At 38.0% G+C, this 21037-nt stretch overlaps 1 protein-coding gene across 1 annotated transcript; it reads left to right on the plus strand.

Moving 5' to 3' along the window:
- The first annotated feature begins 511 nt into the window (after window positions 1–511).
- LOC139739612 (uncharacterized) lies at window positions 512–20704 on the plus strand. Its single transcript, XM_071650213.1, has 13 exons — window positions 512–588; window positions 5157–5632; window positions 6498–6683; window positions 8349–8425; window positions 9325–9397; window positions 10032–10136; window positions 10516–10713; window positions 11252–11359; window positions 12221–12541; window positions 18137–18259; window positions 18659–18760; window positions 19640–19717; window positions 20366–20704. Exons 2-13 carry the CDS (start codon window positions 5180–5182, stop codon window positions 20390–20392), a joined length of 1851 nt encoding a protein of 616 aa, XP_071506314.1. The 5' UTR covers window positions 512–588; window positions 5157–5179; the 3' UTR covers window positions 20393–20704.
- The last annotated feature ends 333 nt before the right edge of the window (window positions 20705–21037 follow it).

Consider the following 21037-nt stretch of genomic DNA (forward strand, 5'->3'; position numbering starts at 1 on the left):
CACAACTTTCGCTTTCAAATTTCTTGATATGGGAGGTACTCGTATATGTCTAGACAGGTTGAAAAGTGACATCAGGGGCCAGTTTGAAAAAAAAAAACAAACACGAACTTGTTATCAATAACAAGTTACGATATGAAGATTTTTTTTTTTTTTTGGAACTAGTCGGTCGAGCAAATTTGTCATAGAAATGTGGCAGTTGTTAGAAGTTTTATGAAAGCGCGGGACCCTGGACGAAATCTTGAACGACACACACAGACACAAAATCGAACGTATTTTCCCTTCTCAAAAAAGAGGAATATTTTGCGACACATGATTATTATACGATTTGTGACTTTTTTACCATTGACATTGTATCATATATCGTCTTTTAACCATCTACTAATGCGATCGACCGAAGTTAATACTACATGACATCAGAAAAGCGAGTTGATGTTTTTAATTGACTTTCTTTTAAAGGTGCGTTTGCTGAAAATTTGAAGGAAATGAACAATCGACAAGTTGTACTGGAGAAGAGCGTTACCACTTCGCAATCCAGGAGACTGACAGAATTGGAAACTATTAACAAACGGCTGCTTGCTCTCGTTGCTGGTAAGACGTGTTATTTTTTATTCTTGTGTGTCTTCATTTATTTTATGTGATATGAACATATATATATCATTAATAATGTCACAATAGAGGAATGCATTAAATGCCAATTGCCTTGATTTTAATTCAAAATCCGAATTTTCGGGGGCCTCCCCCTTCGTCAGGGATAAAAGTGCTAATGAATTTTCACAGTGATTAGCACTTTTATTCCTGACGAAGGGGCAGGCCCCCGAAAATTCGGATTTTGAATTAAAATCAAGGCAATTGGCATTTAATGCGTTACTCTATTGTGACATTATAGTATACAGCCAATACGCGGAGCAATATTGTATACGCATATTACTTTTTGGTTCCGGTTCGTTAAGAACATTCATATGAATTACACGTATCTCCCTTTTTGTTTAAAACGGTGCTAATATATAGTGAAAAATAAACATGAAAGAACAGTTTATCTTATCAACGCCAAAGTCTCACTATACTTTTTAAACAGAGTTTTAACAAAATTCTTCTAGAAGGATAACAACGGGGCAGAAATGTAGCGCAGAGAGTAAGAACTGGACCACAAAGTCTACGAGTTTGTGACGCAGACAAAACAATGATAAATCTTAGTAGACCAGGGCCCCGTTGCAAGAAAGTTGCAATCAATTGCAAATAATTGCTTATTTTGAAACGACCATTCTGATTGGCTCAGGGTCTGCCCTATTAAGAAGACATGCATGCAACAATGATTTCGATTGGTCAGTGACAATCAGTTGCAAGTTGCGTTTCAACGCAAAGTTTCTAGCAACGGGGCCCAGGAGATCCCATTCTCTATATAGGCCTACGTAACAACATCCGAAAGTATTCTGTCAGGCGACTCTGCATGCTTGCATTCTATATGATGCACGTAATTCCATTGGAACGCCATGTTGCCTTGGAAGCCCACACTATAATATATGAACAGACATGGATGATGATAACGATATCAAGTGACACACTGCATTATGAACTTACCATACTTTATAGCACATTACCTCTGTGTATTTTACACGTGTACTTCTTTAACTCATTGTCATAATTTCTGTTGGGCAGAGACATTCTTATGCTCATTAGGCGCGGTCAAGGTGGCAAAAAATCGAAAAGATCGCGATCTTTAAGATCTCGAAGTTTTGTCAGTGTGACCGCGCCTATTGTGTCAGATAGGGGGTCCTACTTCATCAATCCAGAAAGAGCCGGAATTAGGATTATTCAAAAGCCACTACGCAAATGGATGTCACAGTGCATCTTGAACTCGGAATTAAGCCAAGTCATACCATGGAGGTTGAAGAGATGGAGTAACAACAGAGTTATTCCGTTTGATCTATGTTCGAAGCCGCCGCTCAAAAATATTTGAAGCATGTGCCAAACAGGATCTGCCACGCCGATACGAAGACAGTTGACTCGTGTCTCATTGCATAATCACTAGCCACTTTCAAAGGAAGATATGTCTTTGTGATGGTAATTACTTTTCGCTGTCCCTTCTTATAAAAGGTAGGTGGTACAGACACGAGGATGCGCGAACAGAAATTGAGGAAAAATGCTGAAATGAAAATGAAAATTACTCGACTGGGCATACGCGGGCACTAATGTGATATATCTATCAATAAAGAATTATACTTGAAGAGTATTACATGTTAGTTTCATTTGGGGAAATTAAGTCGAAAAGTGATAAAACCACCTTTCCAGGATGGTACAGTTTTAAACATTTTCACTTAAAACAGCTCTGATTTACACTTTTGCGCAAATTTCTGATCGGAATTGACTTTTGTTTTACATGCTTTATTATTAAGTGAAATTTCATTTCATTTAATAAATAGATAAGCAAAATATGGCCAACATTATGATAACGTTCAAAATGAATCTTCAGATTGCTCAGCAAGACGGCGGCTTGGAACATCGATCATCAAAGGCACAAGTGCACCTGTGGAATTCTTTTGTACATCAATAGAAATCTGACAACTGTTTGAATAAATTACAGCCAGTTGGAACTCCATGTATAAAACCTCCTTGGTCATACCAGGATACTGCAATATAATATATACACAAAGGAATGGATTACATAATTTACATTCACACACTCAGCTGAAGTTATAGTCGGGTATTCCTCGAAGCGGCCACAGACTAACGGATATACAAAAAGTAGGAAATTCTGTAACTTTTTAATATTGGAACAATGTCAAATTTCAAACGTACGAAAATGTGACTAAAAGAAAAACAAAACAAAAGGAATTTCTGAAGGGGTCAAAATACACTTGTACTATTCATGAATATGGCGGAGAACGACGCACAAACGCAGTAAGTGCAAGTCGGTAATTACATATTTCATGTTTTCAAGCACACTGTATACACTCTAAAGAATCTTCAAGTAGTTATGTGAGTTTCACGTATTTAAAGAACTGAATATCATCTAAGTCAGATGATGAGCAAAACTGCATGTATTTTACACCTGTCGTTAAAGGGGGTGCACGTCACGAGACCGACACCCATAAGTCATAGTACAGCTCACGAGTCATTCAGCCCACGAGTCATACAGCCCGTGAGTTATACAGCTCACGAGTCATACAGCCCGTGAGTTATACAGCTCACGAGTCATACAGCCCATGAGTTCGACACTATATAAGCTTACAAGGCCCATCATGCACGAGACCCGTGTTGTATCTGTCGAACTCGTACATTTTTTTTGAGCTAGTGTCGAATTTATGGGCTTTATTTGCCCAGGAAGTGTGGAACTCATGCTATGAGCTGTATGACTCTTGAGATGTATGACTCATGGACCTGTTTTCAATGTCGAACTCGTGGGCTGTATGACTCGTGGATGTATAGGTCTCGTGGGATGACCCCATTAAAAGTGATGCGTTGAAGGTCGAATGGGGAACAGTTATAATCCACCGCAAATCAAGTGACAACAGTATAAAGAATGCGTATGATTTAAATTCTCGAAAGGTGAATCACTTTGATGAATAAAGAGGAATTTCTCTTCCTATCCGGATGCTTCGCAGAAGGGGGGTGTGAGAGGTTAATTTTTCCGACACACACAAATTCCCTTTAGCTATGTTTGTTAATCCGCAAAATGAAATATGTTTCGTTAATCCGAACATTATGTGGCGTTATTCCGGGAGTCTCTTAATTTGAAAATGAAAAGAATTCGTTATTCCGAAAATGAAAAAAGAATTCGTTAATCCGAAAATGAAATAGAATTCGTAAATCCGCAAATGAAAAGTAGGTACAATAACGAATTTTAACCGATAGTACTCGGCAATTAAGAATGAAGCTGAAGAAAACACCAGTGCGTGACATGTAACGGGCGTGGACATTGTGTGGGAGTGTGATGTTTGGTTTTTCTTCTTTTTTGTGTGTGCATGACGTATAGAAAATATCAAACATGTTGAGAGAACAGAATATGGGCATTATCATGTTTGCTTATATAATGATTTGTATGTTACAGCTTCATTCATGACTCATTGAATATTGTAGCTTTCCCGTCTCATCATATTCATAGGGTATGTCTACAACAAAGCGGTGTTTCTTTTTAGTAATAGCTCCAAGAAAAGGCACGTGTGGACTTATGTCCGTACATGTTTTCTGTGAATCAGGGCTTTTTAGCGTATATTATACGTCGAAAAGCTTGGCAAGAAATTACAAGTATTGGATGACGCAGTGAATTGTCAAGAACACTGTGTTTTTCCACGATGATTATTTACGCACGTCTCGTAGTTTCTATCGTAAAAAGAGCTAGGGTCACGTACTAGTACAATTGAAACTCTTTGTTTTGGGGAACTACCCAGTCCTTGTGCATTTACTATTTTGAGACAGTGGTAGTCACGTTTCTTTGAGCACGCGGTTCCTCTAATCGTATCTATTGAAATAAAACCATAAAAGTCAAATTCTTTGACAATAAGTTTCTTAATTACTCAACTTGTGGTGTTGTTTGCTCATGCAGGAGTATAGGGACAGCCAAGTCTGTGTGTGCACGGACATGATGTACCATGCCCGTCGTGTCATGTTCCCAGTTTGATCGGTTTAGGGAACATATTGTACTGGATGCGCGCTCTCTATCATTATAGACCATAATTTCCTTTTTATTTGAGTTTTGTGAAAGCTCATCATTATGCATCGAGTGTGCTTTTTACCACACATTCTCTATGCAGTGTGTCTGTGCATGCAGTGCGTGGTAAAAGAGATTGGTCAGAAGAGGATAACTTGACCATGTTGAAAAGAAAGAGTGATAATGAGCAATCACTATCTATACACCTCATCATATGATTTGATTAGTGGGCACAGTTTCTATTACCATTGCTCACAATCACGTGCCCTAAATATAGACTATTTACCTATTGTGATTAGACCGAAGTAAAACTCTCTTATATACCTCTCTCTCTGCTTCTAAAGACAATAAGTTTGTTGTATCTGATCATAAACCATGTGGTTAGAACCACTGCATTTTTTCATCGTTCACTTACATGATTAGATATGGGGAATTCCCTCGATTCGAAACCTATAAGCTTAACTCTCTGTCCATGATTATATACGGCCAATTATCCTTATTCTTACAGACGTCTGTGGGGGCAAACTTAAAATGAGTGATCTCAAGGATATTTCTCTGGATCCAAGCGACCTGTTGCACCAAATCGACGCCCGCATCGCCAAACCGCCGAACTACGGCGATGGGGAATCGGCGGAAGAAGAGGAGGAGGAGGATCAAAAAGGTACCATAGACATCAGCACCAAGACCTCGCGTGGGACTGAGGGGAGAGATGAAACCGACGGCGTGGGCGAAGACGACAACGGGAAGAAGGCGGTGCCACCTACTACATACGATGTGTGCGAGGATGACCACGACACTACGCGTCGTGCTGATAAAGGAGTCGACGACAGCCCAAACGAAATGTCTGGTGAAGATAGCGACGAAAAAGTTAATCGGGCTGTTCATGAGAAGGTGGCAGAAGAGGAGGAGGCGACGGGGAAGGGAGCCAGCGGCGGGCAGAGGCAGACCGGTGGTTCCTGGGTATTGGTTCAACGGGATGGTGAGGTAGGGAAAGTCATTTATTCACACTTTGTTTACCTATTGATATATGTATATCAATGCATTCATTTCTTTATTATATGGTGAGGGTAAAGATAGTTTTCTGTTATCACTTAAATCATAAGATTCATCGGATGAATCGTCACATTGCCTTCTAACTGAGGTTCGTAAAGGTTTGATCTTTTGTGTTTGTCTGTTGTTGGTTTTGTGGGGGTGCCCATTGTGTCATTAACGCCCCCAATTGAACGCTTAATACGTTTTGATTGCTATCCATTTCTCAAGTGCGTTGCCCTCGTACATTTATACGTTGAATTTACTATCATTATTGTATTCCACTGTGAGTTTTGTTTTTGATTTGTTTGGGTCACTTCTGTTCAAAGTGTAATTTTCAACAGACACGTTATAGATAGCAATGTCCCAGTCCTTATTAAAGTAAGGGTTATTAAACATTTTTCAAATGAAATGTTTAATTTTCGATTTCAGTCAACAGAACACACAAAATAGGATAATGAAACACTTTTCAAATGAAGTGTTTGATTTTCTATTTCTTTCAACAGAACACACAAAATAGGATTATGAAACACTTTCCAAATAAAGTGTCTAATTTTCTTTTTTTTTTCATCTGAATGCACAAAAGTAGCAAAGTTCACGGAAATTATAACAAAATGTGAACTTATAGAACGCAGAAATGGCTCCTATAGTGTACAGTATATAAAAAATGTTAGAATGTAAGGCGTATTGCTTCTCCTAATTCAGCGCAACTGGCGGACTGTGACAAAGATGTAGAATAGATGGACGAAAAGAATAAAATGCTTGTCATATTCACCTTTCGCTTGGCTCTTCCTTTGTCACAAACTTTCCAACCTATTAGACGGCGAAAGACGATCACGCAGAGGACAGCAGCCTAGATAACATCCCGACGCTCGTTGACGGAGTCGAAACCGCGATGGAAGAAATGACCAAGGGAGATAGAGGAGCCTTCAATCGGCTGATTACCTTCTTGACGACTCTTTTACCTCAGATTCTCTTTCTTGTGGATGAGCTGAAGACGTTAAAGGTAAACAAAAGCAAATAATTATGGTAACAAAAATCATCAAAAGTAAACATGGAAAACAAAAGTCATCAAAAGTAGATATGGTAAACAAAATCATCAAAAGTAAACATGGTAAACAAAAATCATCAAAAGTAAACATGGTAACCAAAATCATCAAATGTAAACATGGTAAACAACAATCATCAAAAGTAAACATGGTAACCAAAATCATCAAAAGTAAACATGGTAAACAAAAATCGTCAAAAGTAAACATGGTAAACAAAAACCATCAAAAGTAAACATAGTAAACAAAATCATCAAAAGTAAACGTGGTAAACAAAATCATCAAAATTAAACATGGTAAACAAAATCATCAATACTAAACATAGTAAACAAAAACCATCAAAAGTAAACATGGTAATAAAAAATCATCAAAAGTAAACATGGTAAACAAAATCATCAATACTAAACATAGTAAACAAAAACCATCAAAAGTAAACATGGTAAACAAAAGTCATCTTGATCATTTTACTTTAGATTCACGAAGTCACAACAATGCTAGTGATTGTACGGGATACATAACTCAGAACCGTGTAGAGCAAAACATGATTTTTACTACTAATAATAATGATAGTAAGAATACTTGCATTTATAAGGCGCTTTATACTGATGTTTCTAAGCGCACAAAAGACTAAAAAAGATACGTTATTAGAGAAATTCATTCGGTTGTGTATGTTTTATTCATTTCCTTCATCTATTCAATTGATTGCATGGTTATTTGTATATTTGTTCATGCATTACTTTTCTTATTCATCTTTGTATTAAGGTGTGTATGTGTGTACACGTATTTTTGTTTCATTTACTTTCCTTGTATTATTTGTTCTTTTACTGTATTATGCTCAATTATTGTGCGTGCTTGTTCAGGTCTTCAAGATGATTAACAAGGCGCCTCTACGAAGGAAAAAGTGAAACGAATACAATCCACTCTTGCATATCCATTATAGATATGTATTCCAGTTCTAGTAGAAAATGGACAACAATTATTATGATACAATTTGTGTAGATGAAATGTAAAAGCTGATAATTGTTTAAGACTTATAATTATATATACTAGTAACCCACTGAGACAAATTTTCGACGTAACCGACATAAGGTTTTATTATAAAAAAGTTTGTATAACCGACTACATTACGTTTAAAACCTATATTTTGTAATTCCCATCCACGCGATCTCTCGCGATCTTTATCTGTATCGTCCTTTGTGATGAATAATTCAATCAAATTTCTTTTCTGTATAAAATATGGATTGTTCTGACTCAATGAGGATTCATGCCTTGACTACAAACCAGTAAGACAAGGAAATTCGACACCATGTGTGATTGTAAATATAGAGTAACGCAGAAGGGTTTTTAACACTTTCACACACTATGTAATCTTGGTCAATGGAATTGCTGTCCCGTGACAGGTGAGTCATGGCTGTGGCGCCTCTGAGGTTGATTTGGATCCATTGGTCCAGCTGCGACCTGAAGATGTCTTTCGCATATACACACACACTCACAAAGAAGTGTGCACTCACACACACAAAGAAGAAAATACACCGTTAGCAAATGCTTTGCTTGAATCGTTTCACATAATAAAATGATACCCTATAATTATGTCCTAATCGTTTTCCTTTCAATTATCATTGAAGGCAAAAATGAGGGGACTGATCATGAGAAATCGGCATCTGGAGAGAGAGGTTCGTCGTTTGGAAGAAGCGGAAAAAAGGTAAACCTTGGAAAGGAGATGCCTCTCCTTGTTCGAATTGACTTTCATTAATGCAGTGAGGTAAAAAATGAACAACAAAGAAAAAGCTTTCATGCTATGGAAGAAGTTTCATTACAATCAGAAAAAAGCTTTATAAGGTTTTAGAGGTATAATGCATTTTTACCCCCCCCCCCCAAAAAAAAAGAAAAAAAAAAAAAAGTTGCACGTTGCAACCACATGATGCAAATTAGAAACTTTAAGCTAATGTTTTATCTAAATTGTTTCCAAATGGGATCCGATTCTGTTTTATCAACTTGAATGTCAAAATATTCAACTATGACATGAAGTGGCATTCACTTTGGGATTGATGTTGTCTACGGTAGATGAGAAGTGTAATCACTCTCAGTTACCGTCTCCCGTCTTTTAAGTTAGCAGCAAAATAAAACAAATACTGAAATTTATTATTCAGTGTATATAATGTATATGTACTGTATATCTTATATAAAGTATCAATCTGTCAGTAGGCCCTATAGCGGTAAATAAAACAAGGGTGGGAAAAATAACGAAACAAAAAACAGGAAACAAAGAAACAAGCAAACAAACAAAATCATGCGTAGTTCATACCTTCACAAGAGCTTCTCGTTTATCCTCATATAAATGTTCATTAATAAATTGTCTGCAAAAAACCACAACAAGCAAACCGCGATTTAATCTTTTGAGTCAATGGCGACGCCCTGTGTTGCACAAAATATCGCTTGTGTAATCGCAGTTGTTGTGACGTTTGGAGCAATTTCATGAAGAATTTCATGGGGAATGTGTTCTCTGGGGTTTTATACTACACGTCAAAATCATTATAGACCCCTGTCCAGAGCTGGGAGTAATACCGAAGGTATAACTGTCTAATTTGGTGTTTGTTTCAGGAGGCAGGTGGAGAAAGTTTCCATTGGTACCACAGCGTTGATTCAACCCGAAGCCCCGAGTACCAAGTGCATGGTAAGTGTCTTCAAGGTGATTTGTGGAATCATCTCGCTGATTTTTTAAATTTCGTCCAATGAATGTTCTCGGGGAAGTTCGTACAGCCAATCAAAAGGTTTTTAGGTAAGAGTTGGCAGTTTTGATGTGGAATGAGAGGGTGTTGGTTACCATAACTTCATTGCTCAGACTGGTAACTGATACACAAAATCACCTCTGTCATAATAAAATATCACTAACGGTTATAGATTCTGGTATCTGTTAACGTCATGTTCGGCCTAAGGAGTTAACGGACTTATCAGAGCGCTACATCCAGGGGAGTTTCGAGGCACCAAATAATACCACCTTCATTGTGATAACTGTATCTACCACAAGCGTGGGTGCACATCGCATGATATTATCGCAGAAATTTGGATGTTGCAGAAAGCTTCTTTTGGTCAGCCCCGGGATAAGCCCGGCTATCAATCCTGCTGAAAAGTAATGCAACTAAAAAGACCAAAGTGCCTTCCTTGTTTTGCCACAGTTTTTTTATATATGCATCTGCAGAGTATTATGTTATGCGATATCAAATATTTAGTCGATATCAATGATCGTTACCTTATTGAAATCCACCTCTCATTCGATCATCTTGTTGTTTATCATAATCATTTTGCAGGCGTGCGAGAAACGGAAAGAATCGGAAGTAACGGAAGACACACCTCTTGCGTCAGAGACTGACTGGAAGAAAGAGGCGCACAGGTTGAAAAGCCAGTGCAGGGAGGTGAGAATACAGTCCTTCATGTTTTTGCTGCAGAACAAGTTTATGATAATTATATATATATATATATATATATATATGTGAAACAATCAACTCTAGGTTAGAGAACCAACGTTGTTCGAAAGTGTTAGAGACAGTAAAGGAAAACAAAGGTGAGATAGTAAACGAAACTTTGAAATGAATTATGTTAATACAGTAATGCATTTCAAAATACACGTATGGATATCATTTAATATCTAACTTATCGAATATGGAAACAAACACGTTACTAGAAGGGCTCTTTAACTACAGCTTCGATAAAGTAATCCATGGGTTACGCGTCTCAAGGTATTACTAGCTTCACAATAGTGATTAATCGAAACTCTCTTCTTCCATGGCACAGCTCCAGCGCGTGAATCACTCGTGGGAGAAATACACCACCAAGATATCGATGCGACATGAGGCGGAGATGAGGAAGAAAGATGGCCAACTGGCAGCCACCGAGGAGAGATGCAAGATCCTCGAAAAGAGAATGGAGAGGAAGTTCAAGGAGTATGATCAGACACTCTTTCATCTCAAGAATATGGAGTCACAACAGAAGGTACGGAGGCTGCCCTCGATGCACTGGGTTTCGCGCAATGTTTCGGTTCGAAGAGTAAAAGTTGTATACCAAAGTCTTGGACCGTGATAGATTCATTCCACTACTTATCACATCCTAAAATGACACAATGATATCATAGTTGACAACCCTTAAAATCAAAAGAATATCCATGTGCATAGCAGAGATATCATGGAATCTCATCTGATAAAACTTGTTACGATTAAAGAAAAATGTTCTCTTCGAAATGGAATAAAACAATATCAAGTTGATGACAGATAGATCTCCTGCAATAGATATTACTTCATTTTTTTGACTGGAAAGCGAATGTCAGAAATGGATAAACAATATCCTCAGCAAAGTTCACAGCAACATGATAAGTGTACTTTACTGTAATGTATGTCCCCACTCCCCCATGAGCCAAGAGAGATTTTATACAACTATATCTGACTGTTAGATGCTAAATGCAGTACTGTAACTATCTGGTAGTCGTAAGCCACGGTGTGTTCTCAACTCTTCTCACGGTTTTCTGAACTCACAGAGCGTTGCCGAAAGGTACCGGAAGGAGCGGGACCACTTCCGCCAGAAGACGGAATTACTGACCGTGCAGCTTGGAGACAGAGAAGACGAGATAAAACGACTCAACGAGGTATGGCGTTCATCTGTTCATATGAACATCGGTTTTTTCTGCTATTTTTCGTTGTTTGTTGAATTAAGCAAGGAAAAGAACAGCCCTTCTACAAACTTAAAGGACAAGTTCACCTTCATAAACGTAAGGATTGAGAAAATGCAACAATATTAGTAGAACACATCAGTGAAAGTTTGAGGAAAATTGGACAATCGATGCAAAAGTTATGAATTTTTTAATTTTTGTGTTGGAACCGCTGGATGAGGAGACTACTACAGCTTGTGAGTCATATGCGTACAACAGTATAAAGAAAATATAAAACAAAATTCAACATATTTTCACTTTTTTTTTGCATAATAAAAGAGCAATTGACTTGCCTCTTTCTAAAGGCAGGGGGAATAATATTACCCATAACATTTATCGGTAACGAGTCAGGGGAATGTGTACTTTTTTCAAAAGATGGAATTTTGTGAAATTCTCTTTATATTTTCCTTATATTGTTGTACGCATGTGACATCTAAGTTATTCATACACTGCAGTAGTCTTCTCATCCAGCGGGTACTGCACAAAAACTTCAAAAATTCATAACTTTTGAACGGATTGTCTGATTTTCCTCAAACTTTCAATGATGTGTTCTACTAATATTGCCACATTCTCTCACTCCTTATGTTTATGAAGGTGAACTTGTCCTTTAATGAACCCTTTGTCGACGTAGCCGTTGTTCTTTGTCATTGTGAATTGTTTTCTAATTTACGTTCGTAATGAGAACAAAATTGTTTAGTGACATGCATATTGTCATTAACAAGTGATTCTAGCTCCATATAAAATTACTCCAAGATGCCCACGATGCATTATTGCAGAATTTGTGCGTTCTTCAATCAGGTTGTTGAACGCAAGAGTGCTCAGAAGGCTGTTCAAGAGTCTGGAGTGAAGCAACAAGCGCGCCTCATCGACCAGCCACGCCCCGGCTTTCCCAATAGAGAACTGGTTCTTGAAGAAAAGAGGCGCTCTGCCGCACCTCCAGCTGGCCACGCCCAGCATTGCCCGGAAGGGCGCCGCGAAGAGGCGCTATCGAAACGAGCCTCGGGCAAGGTATCATCACCCCCGCTCTCGCCGAGGGGTCCTCCAGAGCAAGTGAAGGAGGCACCACTCAGTTTGACGAGGAGCGAGCTCAAGGACCAGGTCCTACTCTACAGGGAACAGGTTAGTTTTTACCTCATTCCTTAGCATCCGAGGACGGGAGAATTCATGTGACAAGACAGTGTTCAGTGAAGATGGACTGAGTTTTCACGAGGTGACGAAAAAGAAGGGAGAGAGAGAGAGAAAGGAAGAGCTATTACCTATTGTTTGTGTTTGTGAAGTGGAAATGGAATATTATACATAATACTTATGTATCTATCTACGTCTATACAATATGTGTACATATTCATATATACGCACTAATAGAAGTGTACAATACTCATTCTTTCAACTTAATGTATTTTAACAAAATTAGATGTCTGTAATATGAGATGATGTAAATTGTGTAAGTCTATACAAATGTTGCTTGTAATGAAGTCATTGCTTTGGCGATATTGTGGCATTGAATTTGTCACCATCGAGTAAATTCAGTTTAATTCATTTTATGTTGTTAACTTCTGCGCCGGTCAAATAACCATCTATCAGTCCTAACCCTATACGACTACTGCATCATACCATTTCAAATTTGATATTTTAATCAGCTAAAATGGAGCGAAAATCGCCCTTCTACTATGATTTGCAGCTAAGAGAAACAAAGTCTCGCAGGTCATAATTCCCTTGTATAAACAAGGAAGAGGAACGTGTGCACTCGAAATTAAAAATCAAAATGTGGGTATATTGTCAACTAATGAAACGAGCACGCATTATCTGCCTAAAGAGTCCAGTGCCCTATTTCCATCGAAGTAAAGCGTTTGTATTTTAAAAGCAGCAAACATAATCTAGAACACAGATAATGGAGCGAAATCACTATAATGTCTCGCATGTCCATTAATATGAAATAAAACTGGCGTCTTTTGCCGGATGCATAGTGCGCAAATCATGAAACCACAGCTCATCAAGAGGGGTGACCCAAATTGCACACAATTGAAATGATGTCATTAATTTGACAAATTGCCATTGGGGATTTCCCTGGCTCGGCCCACCATTTTGTTTGTATTTCCTCATCGCAGTTACCAAATTTCCGGGATTATTACTTTTATGAGATTAATTGGTTAGGTCATGGTGAATCACTTAAGATTTTATTGAATATACTTTGATTTTACGAGGAATTGGGATCTGGTTTATTTTTATGAGTGGACTTCGGTCAACATCACCAACACTCAAGTCCAAGAGTTAACAACGACCATTATAAGAAGACGGAAGTTTGTGTCGTCTACGTTGTTCCTCCCTTCCAGTACTCTAAACTTCTGCAACATGTACAAAGCTGAATACAAAGAAGGGTATTTCAACATTTTGGGACATTATGTCAAATTCTATTCTAAACGAATGGCAAGTGTGTCATGTTTATTCCTCTCCACTTTACTGCTTTGTATGCGCTCGCGTCGAGCAAGAAATCAACTTTCGACAACACTTAGCAATATCAGACGTCAACATTACGTTCTCGCATTCTGTTTCATGATGTGCTTTGAGTAAACACATTATTTTTCTGGGGATTATCTTTGCAAAAGACCTCAGTTTTGAAAAGGAAATTATGAAAACACTGTAAAAATGAAAGTTGTTATTCGTATGTATCTGATTGTTCCTCCTTCTTGTCTCTTATCTCCGATCATTAGTTCAGACCTCTCGTCTTTCCTGTTGTTATTTTATCCCGCTTGCCTCGCTGTAGTTCCTATAGCCTCCCAGCGTCATATTTCCGAGAAGTATAGACAATACATGAGGTAAAATACGTATTCACTAACGCTTTCGAAAGCAAGTGCGTAAAAGAGCTTCAGGATTATACTTTTAAAGCAAATTTTTCGTCGACTTCAAAAACATCGAAACGGAAGTGATCACGGTGATTTCACCACTTGCTCACATAAATACATTTATATCTTGATCGTAACATGCTTAATGTTACTTTCACTGACGTCGGTCGGATCTTGTGTAATCTTTACTAATAACAATCTCTAGCGAATGTTGGAGTCAAAGACAAAAACAATGGGCTCCTCCTTACAAGTGAAGATAAAACAAATCGTTCCAAGAATCAAAGTGTCGAATGTTTTGATAAAAGTGTCGCGATATCAATTTTAAGTTCATCGAATAATGTTGATATCATTGGCATGCGCATGGGATGGATGTTCATCGTCAGTCAGTTTGATATTCTTTTTTTTTTTGTGTGTGTGTATATTATAATTCATTGAATTTTAAAAACTCTCTCGGGGATTCTATATGTCGAATGTGATGTTATGCGAGACTCTGTTTTGTAAGAAGAATATATGGATGCATTTAAAGAAGTTTTGTGAACCCCTGCGTTCATATACAATTTTGATATTCTTATGCAACTGATTGACAAATTGCCCTACATCAACGTAGAATTTCATGAATTTGAATAATTTTGATATTGTAGAGATACTTTTACGTGTAAATGATTTAGTTAATTAAGCTTGGTGTACGCGCTACGTACTCCTTATTTTAGTTTACATAAAATAGAGGGCTTTGTGCATGACTGCATTCTTGTATACCATTCCTAACCACCTTATCGACTCATGACCCTTGAACCATTCTTCGTCCGCGAACTATTGTATGTAATTTATCCATCTGGTATGACGCTGCAAGAAATGAAGGAAAATATTACGTGGTAACACTTACAGTACGTTGTGTAATCAGGTCGACTGGAAGGAGGCAAAGTTCCAAAGCTGCTGAGAGATATCTTGCAATAATTGACGAAGAGGCTGCACACCCAATAGTCTTCCGAGACGAAGATTTGAGTCCTAAGAAGGAGAAGTGCCCCTCTGTAAAGATGCAAGATTATTCGTGATCTTTGTGAAATGGCGGCGACAGCAGAAGAAGAAGAAGAAGAGTTGAATGTGTGATACACACTCAGAGACTGTCGTGCTGTAGATAGTGATAGTCTGGAGCCCAAGATGGGTTTATTCGCTCTCTCCGAACAGAGAGGCGCAAGTCCAACCCCTGTGGTGCCTCCCGTTTATCACTACCAAGCCCGCTGCCTGAAGATGTGAAAAAGCATCCCTTATATAGGCGTAATCCATTATATCTTACGAAACACACCACCTCATTAGGCACGGAGTCGTTGCTTTCTTGTTTTCCCCATATTTTTAGGGAATACCAGATGAATGTGCGCTGGAAGTCAGAATCGTTCAAATCATTCCTTTTGACTGAAGACCGAGATAATTAGGGGTCACTGGATTAAAGCATGTTTGTACATGTTTAGCATCCTCGGGAGAAGCAATAGCCACGCCCATTTGACTTCTGCATAATCATTGTTTCCTTTTTTTGTTTACTTTAGGATGTAATTCAAAAGTATTCAACCATGTCTGTGTATTTACATTTCAGAGTGTATTTCCTAATAATGTTAGCCTATCACGTGTAATATGCGTAGTGATTGCTGATGGTAGAGCAACTTTCTTTGTTATACAGTTTTTTAAGACAATTGTTGCTTGAATAGACTGAAGCGGTTGAAGTGAATATGGATACAATGTTAACAATAATGGTTGTGACGACGATGGCAATAAAATAATGGTAATGACTTATAGTAACTATAATAACAGCAATAGTATCAGTAATAACGACAACAGAGCACCAAATTCTTGTAGGAGGCATTTGTCGAGGAAACATTTTATGGGCACGCAGAGGAATACAGTACAAGAATGCTTCTGACCAACTTAACTGTAAAGCGAAGCGTTATAAGGCAGGGGTAGAATGTTTCCAGAGATTCCACATTTCGTATTCTGGATGAAAATAAGACGTTAGTGTCATAAGGGATGTGTCACATAATTTTGAATACAACAAATGCTTGCGATGATATCTAAAGGTTGCTTTCTCACTCGTCATACTTCCAGTCAAAGAGGATGTCCATGAACCTAAATAGCAGAAACAACAACGACAACGATAGCGAAACAGTCATGAGCTCTCAGATATTTCGAAAGGTTTTCGTGGTCTACTGTAGATCGTTAACAACTTCCCCAGACCTCAATCTACCGGCAATTGTGGTTCTTTTGCGGCAAGGATAACGAAGTAATGAACTCTAAACCAAATTTTAACGCGTGACGCTGTGACGTTAATGAAGACTTTTCCTGTTGAAAATCCCCTTGTGGCTTAAAGTGCTGTGAGGCAACATCCATTCATCATCATGACCGCGCCCAAAACCTGAATGGGCGTCTCCCCCGTGTATATAATATAGTCTCCTTTCTGAGCTGTTTTAATGCTTTCTCGTCGTCCGAATAGTGCAACACGCACTGCAGACATCCAAAATGTGACGGGGCAGTCTTGAGAATCAACTCTAGGTCCGATGAAAGGTCGGCGCGATTCTTGGGATGGCGCCATCACACCGTTTGATGCATAAAGTACGTGTCATCCTAGTATCATGGAAAAAACAAAAACAAACAAACAAACAAACAAACAAACAAACAAAACAAACACAAACACAAAACTGAAAAGAGCAGCCCAGAATGTAGACTAATACAAAACATTCGCAAATACGCCCAGAGAGGTGTAAATTAATTTGACACGTCATGCATTCCAATTGCTTTAGTATTTAATTTCATTAAATTAACAATGTGATAACATTATTCCCTACTTTGGAGGTTAGTAATAAATGAGTCATGGATTTTCTTTTTTTTTTCACGTGGGAACAATACAGCAACACCGTGGTATAATGGATATCGTGTAATTATGCTTTCGGTTGTTGAACAGAAGGTTCGACCAGGTTCGATTCGGGGTGCGTTCATTGTTGGACGGTCGACCCACATCGTGTGGGTAATACTAAAAACGTTCTTGAAGAGCAGTGCTAATAGATTAAAAAATGATAATTCTTGAATATACTACTAATAACATATTAATAATGATGAGAAACTAATAAGGGTGCAAAGTGATCACCACTGTTAGTCATGTAATTTCTTTTCTAATATGAAATATGAGATTTAGATGTTATAGTTCTATAAAGGCATGTATGTAAGGACGTTCTTTCGGTTATTGCCGCTCTTTTGTGTGTATTTATTGCATTTCTGGCGTATGCTCTATAGGAACAAAGATAATTATCTTTCTCCGTCACACGTGTGTGTAGTATACATATTAAGATAGAGGATAGTGTATAAACATATACTATATTCATGCATGTGTGTTCTTGTGTTCTTGTGTATGTGCGTATGTGTATGTGTATGATAGTGTATGGCGTATGTGAGTGCGTACATTATTCACGTATTTGTTGTATATTTTATTGTACAGTTATTGTTTCACCAAGTTTCTTAATACATATACACAACTTTGTTTTATTGGTTTTTCATATGCCTAACACACCCCTGAGTTTTACGCACTAATATTTACGAATCTATACCTACCTATCTATCTGTTGTCTACCTCCCTATCTATCCATCTATCTATCCATATATCTATCTATCTATCCTATCGATCGATCTATCTATCTATTTATCTATCTATCTATCTATCTATCTATCTATCTATCTATCTATTTATCTATCTATATACCTATCTATCTCTGTCATCGCTTGCCTTTATCCGAGGACCACCATCCTCCATGATAAGAGGTACTGTATGAGGTACTGTATGTTATACTGTCCTCACCACTGTTTACTAGCGCTTTCTCCTTGTTTTATTTTACAGATGGACGTTTACCGATCAGATTTTCACCAAGAGAGGCGTGATCGTGAGAAAGCCGTGGGCCAGGTGGATTCTCTGAAGAAAGAACTGGATAAGACGAAAAACAAACTCAAAGACCTGCAAACGGTGAGTAGGGCGAAGGGAGCCTTACACTAAAGATGGGGATGAAGTTTTGGAAATCCATCGGAATTGAGTGAAACAATGATGAAAATCTGATGCTGCTGCTGATGATGATGATGGCGATGACAATGGATACAATTATACTGATAGCAATAATAACCACGATAAAAGAACTTTTCCTGAATTGTAGACTATGATTATGATATATTTATATCTTTATTATTTAATTTTAATGTAGATTTCAACCCCTAATAGAAATATATTGGTAACACAGTAATCACCAATACATGGTTTCACCTACACTGGCTCACACCATTAATATCAATAATCAATATATTTACCACAGATATGTTTCTTATTGTTAGTTTTGTTTGTATTGCTTTGTTTTTGTTATTCACGCCACAGAGAAGGAAGGTAGAGGCACACAACCTATACGTCTTGGCACGCCAGCAGGGAAGGGGCGAGATTTTTCCCGAGGAGGCGCAAGAAATGCGGCTCCGGGAAATCGTAAGTCTGCTCCTCCAGTTATAATTCCTCCTTCTTTTAATTTTCTTCTGTCCGACTTCTGCTAGTTTTTAGTCAGTTTTTTTTTTGTCATTTTGTTTACCTATAATATCTACTTGCCTGTAGCTTTATTAGCCCGTTGAAGACTAGTCCCGAGTATGCTCGCGCAGGTGTCTATGGAAAATGAGTGTTATAGCAAAATCAGCCCGTCCTCAATGGATTATACTATCCACATAGGCAGACAGTTAACATTTAGGTTTACATTTTAGTACGTCACAGTGCCATATGCTCTTTAATTCATTGTAACGATGTCTTTGCTAACTATGGTCTAGTAACCTGGTCATGATCAAAATATTCGTCATGATTAATATATTGAACGATTTATTTTTAAAACTTTCAGCAATATTTTATCATAACGCACTCGGGAGTTTCTTTTTTTATAACCCTGTACAAATTTTAGCATCCTTTGTGGCTCATTGAGTTGACAACGGACGACAAAGTTTAAGATATGAGTTTCCTTGTAAGATGAGTGACAGCAGACCTCGAGCTTAATCAATCGAACTATGTATCATGTAAAAAGCACCGGGCCCGGTTACGTATTAGCATTTTGATATTTCTAATGCGATGATCACAAGAAGATATTTTCATCAATGTTAATTGGCTGCCATAGACATCTTCAGTAGTTGCAGGGTTTTTGTGTCTGTGTGTCTGTGTGTGTGTGTGTGTGTGTGTTTTCGTCAGGAATGCTGTGGGCGGCGGAGACATATTGAAAGGAGGATAGATAATAAATTCTTGCATGGTATAAGGTTGTTAAAACTGACGACGTCTCTATATCGTGCCATTAGGATTTTTTATTCATGTATTTTGCTTATTTTTCTGCAGCAACAGTCTGTCAGAGGAGGGCAGAAATATCCTGCGTATGGGAGGAAGCAGGCTGAGGATAATGACTACCTTTTGGAGGTAAGAGCGAGAGAGAAAGCGTTAGGGTATACCTATATAGCTGGGTTTTTTCTTCAATTCAGTTCAATTTACTGTATTTCAACAAATCTGCATACAAGCATACAGCATACAAGGGACATCATAAAGGCAAATGAAAAATATGTTTCAATGTCGAACGTTTCTCAGAAACCTAATTTCTAACTCCTTGCCCAGGAGGAAGATGTGTACTACGTTGCTCAGACACACGTAGCAATTATAGTCATTATTACAGTTACCATGACAACCAACTGACAACCAATCGGTAAATGATACCGTCTTGCTATTGAAGCTGCATTTACTGTAATTTCCAAGAATATGAGAACTTCACTAAACGTCTTCCATGATGGTTTACTGCATTTCGCCGTCTCCACTTTCTGCAGAAGCTTACATTACTTTGAAAAATGCAGAAGCATTTGAAATTATTTAATCTGAATCTCAATCCATCTTTTAATGATTTTCACCTTAAAAACTGTGTCTGCATAAGTCTTTGAGAGAACATTCGCTATTATTACAGTGGATCTATCAGTGAGTTTATAGTCTTAAAATGTATTAAAAAGTCAAACTAGAAACAGAGCAAATACACATACAGAATATAACACTCTAACACGTGATTCTTTTATTCAACCACAGGGACATCTGTACGAAGAGTTATATTAAATCTTCTACTCCTAACTCCACATATACAAGCGGGCTCGGCAAAGTCCCCTGTTGATTAGACGAACTGCGCCTTGTGTGGGTAAGCCAAGCCCGAGCCGGAGAAGAACGCCGCAACAAGAACTTGGCTTTGCTACCCGTCCACCACACCCAGCTCTGAGCACAGGGATTGTCAAGTGTTTTATTCAGCTTTGCATAATAGCCAAAATGCACTACTGGGTCAAGGGAATTGAATTTTACGTGTGCGTTAGTGGATTGGTCAGTGTGACTTTTTTTCACCAATGATCAAAAATAATTTCATTTGCATAGTATACTTTTTTTAAAGGACAAGTTCACCTTCATAAACATAACGATTGAGAGAATGCAACAATATTAGTAGAACACATCAGTGAAAGTTTGAGGAAAATTGGACAATCCATGCAAAAGTTATGAATTTTAAAAATTTTTGTTTCGGAACCGCTGGATGAGGAGACTACTACAGCTTGTGAGTCATATGCGTACAACAGTATAAAGAAAATATAAAGAAAATTCAACATATTTTCACTTTTTTCGCATAATAAAAGAGCACTTGACTTGCCTCTTTCTAAAGGCAGGGGGAATAATATTACCCATAACATTTGTCGGTAACGAGTCGGGGGAATGTGTACT

This window comes from Diadema antillarum, unplaced genomic scaffold, assembly GCF_040938485.1.
Source record: "Diadema antillarum isolate AM-2024a unplaced genomic scaffold, OU_Dant_1.0 seq00000809_RagTag, whole genome shotgun sequence".
In the NCBI taxonomy this organism is placed as follows: domain Eukaryota; kingdom Metazoa; phylum Echinodermata; class Echinoidea; order Diadematoida; family Diadematidae; genus Diadema; species Diadema antillarum.

What these genes read in the sequence shown, in the direction of transcription:
- LOC139739612 (XM_071650213.1), top strand. Translation starts at nt 5,180, where the DNA reads ATGAGTGATCTCAAGGATATTTCTCTGGATCCAAGCGACCTGTTGCAC. An exon ending in TGGTTCAACGGGATGGTGAG is followed by an intron (nt 5,633 to 6,497) that starts GTAGGGAAAGTC and finishes CCAACCTATTAG; the next exon opens with ACGGCGAAAGACGATCACGC. An exon ending in TGAAAAGCCAGTGCAGGGAG is followed by an intron (nt 10,137 to 10,515) that starts GTGAGAATACAG and finishes TCCATGGCACAG; the next exon opens with CTCCAGCGCGTGAATCACTC.